The 5,979-nt window shown below is 35.9% G+C and overlaps 1 protein-coding gene across 1 annotated transcript; it reads left to right on the top strand.

The window, feature by feature from the left end:
* Positions 1-1,469: 1,469 nt before the first annotated feature.
* LOC107460353 (uncharacterized) lies at positions 1,470-4,731 on the top strand. Its single transcript, XM_052253211.1, has 7 exons — positions 1,470-1,532; positions 2,346-2,519; positions 2,838-3,035; positions 3,124-3,237; positions 3,699-3,812; positions 3,921-3,924; positions 4,664-4,731. Exons 1-7 carry the CDS (start codon positions 1,470-1,472, stop codon positions 4,729-4,731), a joined length of 735 nt encoding a protein of 244 aa, XP_052109171.1.
* Positions 4,732-5,979: the final 1,248 nt, after the last annotated feature.

Here is a 5,979-nt window from a genome sequence, read left to right as displayed (position 1 = left end):
GTTAAACGCCCAAACTGGCATAAAAGCTGGCGTTTAACTCCAGAAAAAGTCTCTACACTTGAAAGCTTCAATGCTCAGCCCAAGCACACACTAAGTGGACCCAGAAGTGGATTCTTACGTCATTTACTCATTTCTGTATACCCTAGGTTACTAGTTCACTATTAATAGGATCTTTTGATATTGTACCTGTACCTCATGACACATTACACGTTTCTCATTGTATCTTCTACGGCATGAGTATCTAAACCGCATGGTTGGGGGTGAGGAGCTCTGCTGTGTCTTGATGGATTATTGCAATTACTACTGTTTTTCATTCAATCATGCTTGCTTCCATTCTAAGATATCACTTGTTCCTAAATCTGATGAATGTGATGATCCGTGACACTCATCATCATTCTCAACTATGAACGTGTGCCTAACAACCACTTCCGTTCTACCTTAGATTGAGTAGATATCTCTTGGATTCCTTAATCAGAATCTTCGTGGTATAAGCTAGAATTGATGGCGGCATTCAAGAGAATCCGGAAGGTCTAAACCTTGTCTGTGGTATTTTGAGTAGGATTCAAAGATTGAATGACTGTGACGAGCTTCAAACTCCTGAGGGCTGGGCGTTAGTGACAGACGCAAAAGAATCACTGGATTCTATTCCAACCCGATTGAGAACCGAGAGATGATTAGCCGTGCTGTGACAGAGCGCGTTGAACATTTTCACTGAGAGGATGGGAGGTAGCCATTGACAATGGTGAACCCCTACATACAGCTTGTCATGGAAGGAGCCTTGCGTGCTTGAAGAAGAAGACAGTAGGAAAGCAGAGATTCAGAAGATAAAGCATCTCCAAAACCTCAACCTGTTTCCCATCACTGCAAAACAAGTACTTATTTCATGTTCTTTTGCTTTTTACAATCAACCCTGATAATTATTGATATCCTGACTAAGAGTTACAAGATAACCATAGCTTGCTTCAAGCCGACAATCTCCGTGGGATCGACCCTTACTCACGTAAGGTATTACTTGGACGACCCAGTGCACTTGCTGGTTAGTTGTGCGAAATTGCAAAAGTGTGATTGCAATTTCGTGCACCACCCTCTCATTCTCGCCATTGACCCTCTCCCACTCACCACTCACCCGCACTCACCACTCTCCACATTGTTGCACTACTGACCGTCGCTGCGCCGCCCTACCATCGTCGCTACGCCGCCCTCACCACCGTCATCACCCCCAAATCAGAGAAAAGTGTTTGCCATCACCACTCACCACTCACGGCGTCACCACTCACCACTCCAGGAAGACTCTGCGCTCATTCATCTTCCCCACTCATCTTCATCGTCGCTTCTCTTCGCTGCGGGTCACATCTCGAAGACTCTGCGCTCAACTGAAAGCTTTCTTCATTCGCGAGGTTAGGGTTCTGAATTTAGGTTTCAATTTGGGGGTTTGGTACAATAATCTGTGACATCATGAATTGATGAACATGCATGCTATTGTGCAGCGCAGGAGAACCCGTGAATTTAGGGGTTTTATTCCATTAACACAGGTGAGTTTGGCCATGATTAGTTGCTGCGCAGGAATACCAGGATGAGTTGCTTATTCTATTTATTGCTTATTATTAGTTTTCTTTTTCTTTCAATTCTACTAATTAATAGTTTCAAGTATTGTGTAGTTTCAATTCTTACTATTAGGTCTCAAGCTAAATTTGTTGGATTCTTGATGAACTCAAATAAAACAAAATATGGCTGTGAAAGTCTGATCCCTTAAATAATGTGTGAATCACCTGGCACCACAAGAAAAATACCCAACAAGTTGATGCATGAGCCAGATATGCCATTTTTGAAACCGGTTTCTACTCTGTAATCACAAACACAACAACTATGGTCTTGTTTATTTCTTGTATTTCAATTAGAATGTTGAAATTTGAGAGTAACCAAGTTGATGCATGAGCCAGATACGCCATTTTTTAGCTGAAATCGTATTTGATTTGGGTGACATTTTAAGATGTTTATTTATTTTCAGGTGACATTTGTATTGAAGTGTGTTTAGTTAATTAGATTCGAGTAATTTGTTTGGTATTTTGGTATTCTCTTTCTCCTTCACCACTGAATAACAATTTGATGTTCACAAGTTTGATTAAATTAAGCAAAAAACTAAATTATGAATAAACCTTACTTATATCCTTCCTGTCCTGAGGCTCTGTCCTGTTCGAGCAGGAGGTCATGAGTGTGGTTGTTTGCCTGTTTTGGCTAGAATGGTATGCTTTTTCTTTGTTACTTTTATCCTTCCTTTCTGTAAGGAGCTTTTCATTCCCCTTTACTTTGCTTGAAATACTGAGTAGATGTAAAACCTTTCTCAGGTCATGGAACATTGCATAGCTAGACTATATGTAGCAATGTTCAATGCAATTCTTTGGGAGTCAGCACTTGAGATCCCAACTGATCCTGTATCAGATCCTATTGTGGATTCGAAGGTTTTGCCAATTCCCGCAGGAGATTTGAGCTTTGGTTCTGGTGCACAGCTGAAAAATTCTGTATGTATATATTTGTTTGTATTAAATCTTATGGGGTGTGTCTATAACTTGAATTTGAATGTTTGGACAATAGAAAAATCTTTTATTGATTAAAGCACCACTTTCTTAGAGGGATAGTCATTATGCATAAGATTCAAATTTTTGTTGCCTAGCATAGAATATTGCTGTAGTGATTGTTGGAAATAAAAATGATTAATATGAACTAACAAAATTGGGGTTTACAAACATGTTGATGTGAACAGCACAACTACTGTAGTTTCACGTTTTCATCTTATGGAAAGTTTGTTTAGGCTTATGAAAGGACTACTTGAACTGTAGGTTGGCAATTGGTCTCGATGGCTTACTGATATGTTCAGCATGGATGTTGAAGATTGTCTGCAAGATCAGGAGAGTGGTGAGAACGATGAGAGCAGGGACAACGATAGCAAACCTAAATCTTTTCTTCTCCTTAACAATTTGAGTGATCTTCTAATGCTCCCAAAGGATATGCTTATGGATAAACAAGTCAGACGAGAGGTTAATTCTCTTCTGTACCATTTCCTTTTCACTTTCTTTTTTGTTGCTCTATCATTATGTTTATTCTGTTTCTTTAATTGTTGAGCAGGTATGTCCATCCATCACCCTTTCGTTGATTATACGGGTGCTCTGCAACTTCACTCCTGATGAGTTTTGTCCAGATCCCGTTCCAGGAATTGTGCTGAAATCTTTGCATGAGGAGGTTTATTCATAATTTAGTTTTTTTGCTTGATTTAATCAAACTTGTGAACATTAAATTGTTATTCAACTATACTATGTTATGAATGATTGAATGTCAAACTTAGTTATTGTGGTTTCTCTAAAGATTCAAATTTGACCATTACCATGTTTTTGGCAGTTAGAAATTTACGAGTAATATAAAATGTGTAGCATCCCATCACTTTGAAAAAGAGAAAAAAAAACACCATACAGGATCATCTAAGTTTTGATTTTGTTTTGGACAATACTGTTAGTTTCATGCAGGAAAGAATGTGGGACTTGGCAAAGACTATACCATCTTCTCCTTGATTGATGGAGTTGTAAAAAATTTGGGCCTGACAGGAAAAATGTTAAGTGAATCTTTTTACACCTTGATTATGTTACTTAGAAAAATTATAGAGAATACAAATTGAAGCTTAATTATTATGATTTCTTCTACTTCAGGTGAGTGTTTACCCACGAGAAGTGCAACCTGAGAATCCCAACAGCTATAGAGCAAGGAAGAGGGAGTATTTCAGGATGAGGCACAAACACAGAAAGGCTAGAGAAGCAGGAGCAGTACTTTAACCCCAACTGGTGCTAGCTTCTGTTTCTGATGTTGCCATCACTAATCCAGTGTGCTGATATATGTGTAAAATTCCCCCTGTATCTGTGATTCCCTTATAGCATTGTATTCAGTTTTGTTTTGAATTTTGAAATAGAAAACTAAGTATGATTTTATGTATTATTCTTGACATTTCTTTTTGTTCAATAATTTTCTGTTTGATGATGAGTTCTCACACTTTCCACCTTCACAAGCTAAGCTAAATTGATATACATTGATATCACCGGGTCATTCACCCTTCCGATTATCTTTTTTTTACTTTGGGTCCCTAACTTTAATTATTTAATCATTTTTCTTGTTCTTATTCATCTTTTTCAGGTAGCTAACCTCCGTGAAAGGTTCGAGCAACACAGACACGTGGTTCGTTTCTCATCCAACAACATTACATTCTTTTTAATTAGTGCTAAATTTAGGTTGATGATTCTCACTTTACTCTTTGAAACAACGCCGTTTTCCCCTTTTGCACTTGAAATTAAACTGATTGGCATGATTTTGTGAATTTAGCATTCAGCTTTAATGAGAATAATAAAAAAGCAACAAGTTTATTTTCTTGTATTTTTAATCTTTAATATGATACTTGCAATTGGAACATGTGCTTCATTTGTTGCTTTTGCCAGGCAGACTTTTCATAATTCATTCGGTTCTATGATTTTGTTTTCTTCATGTGTCGCGAGAATGGTCAAAAGAATATTTGTAAGTAGCCCAGTCATTTCCTTCAACATAATCTTGTATTGATTGCGTATGGTGGTGAATCAGTATGCAAAATCTTTACATGCTTCTCTTTTTGAATTATGATAACATGCAGCTGTAAGCAGGGCAGCAACTGCTTGGAAATTAGTTCTTGCTGGGAATGAACAAGGGAATGAACACTGATACAATTGTTAAGGCCAAGAGTTTTTTTTTATGGTGATGAAGATCAGCATGAAAAAGATGTGTTTGAGAAGAATTTGAAGGCGCGTCATTATGCCAAGATTAGAAGATTAACGATTTTCTGTTTGTTAAGTTCTTTTCGGATATAGAGTGCAAACTTTGAATTTTAATTGATATGTGATACAAGTTTCATGCGACTTAAAAATGAGGAACCTAAGGCTACACTTATATAGAGTAGTTATAGTTATACAGAAAATTAAAAAAAAATAATAAGGGACCTAGGGCTACACTTATATAGAGTAGCTATGATATACAATGGGGCTACGCTTTACAGGTGATACAGTAGCGTTGAAAAGTGTAGCCTATTCTGGTAAAAATAGAAGCTGAAAAGCGTAGCCTTTGGTCCTGGACAGCATCACTTGAAAAGCATAGCCTATTCCCAAACGCCAAAAGCGTAGTCCTTGGTGCAGAAAAGCGTAGCCTTTGAGAATAGGCAACGGCCGAATAGGAATCACCCCAAAAAGCGTAGCCGTAGCCCAAAAAGCGTAGCCATAGCCTAAGGCATCATTTTTTTTTCACTTTTAGCTACACTTTTCAAGTGTACCTGAATGGGTGTTTTTCTTGTAGTGAATATACCTTCGGAGGCTAAATTTTCAAAAAAGTTAAGACCAATATAACAATAATGCATGAAAATTATGCTTGATTTACTTGTGTTGAGGAGTTATTTTTATGAAATTGTTGTTGAATCGATCTTAAATTTTTTGAAAAATTAGCTGTCAGGGGTATATTTAATGCAAATCGAAAACTTTTGAGACAAAATTGAAACAAAATAAAATTTAGGAATATTTTTGAAATTTTATCAAACTTTAAGGACAAAAAATATACTTTATCCTATTTATAAATGATTATTTTAGTATGTTAATTTGTAAAATTAGATATTATAAAAACTAATAATGTTATATTTATATCGAAAATAACTATCTGTGTAATACACATTAAAAATAAATTAAACAATACATATATTTATATATGAATACATAATGATTAATAAATAATTTGATAATTAATTTTTATGTACACATAATATTTTTATTATAAAATTTTTTATTATATTATATTTTATATATATATATTATCAAAATTTTTTGGATCCGTCATTGTACACAGGGACGGATTTATATATTGTGTAGTAGGGTAAGTGCTCTCACTATAATTTGAAAAAAATTTTAGTAGTATATGATAATAATATTT

This window comes from Arachis duranensis, chromosome 8, assembly GCF_000817695.3.
Source record: "Arachis duranensis cultivar V14167 chromosome 8, aradu.V14167.gnm2.J7QH, whole genome shotgun sequence".
NCBI classification, from domain to species: Eukaryota; Viridiplantae; Streptophyta; class Magnoliopsida; order Fabales; family Fabaceae; genus Arachis; species Arachis duranensis.
Note: the sequence above shows the minus strand (reverse complement) of the source record. Positions and strands in the feature narration are given on the sequence as shown.

What these genes read in the sequence shown, in the direction of transcription:
- LOC107460353 (XM_052253211.1), top strand. Translation starts at nt 1,470, where the DNA reads ATGCATGCTATTGTGCAGCGCAGGAGAACCCGTGAATTTAGGGGTTTT. An exon ending in GTTTTATTCCATTAACACAG is followed by an intron (nt 1,533 to 2,345) that starts GTGAGTTTGGCC and finishes AACCTTTCTCAG; the next exon opens with GTCATGGAACATTGCATAGC. An exon ending in ATAAACAAGTCAGACGAGAG is followed by an intron (nt 3,036 to 3,123) that starts GTTAATTCTCTT and finishes ATTGTTGAGCAG; the next exon opens with GTATGTCCATCCATCACCCT.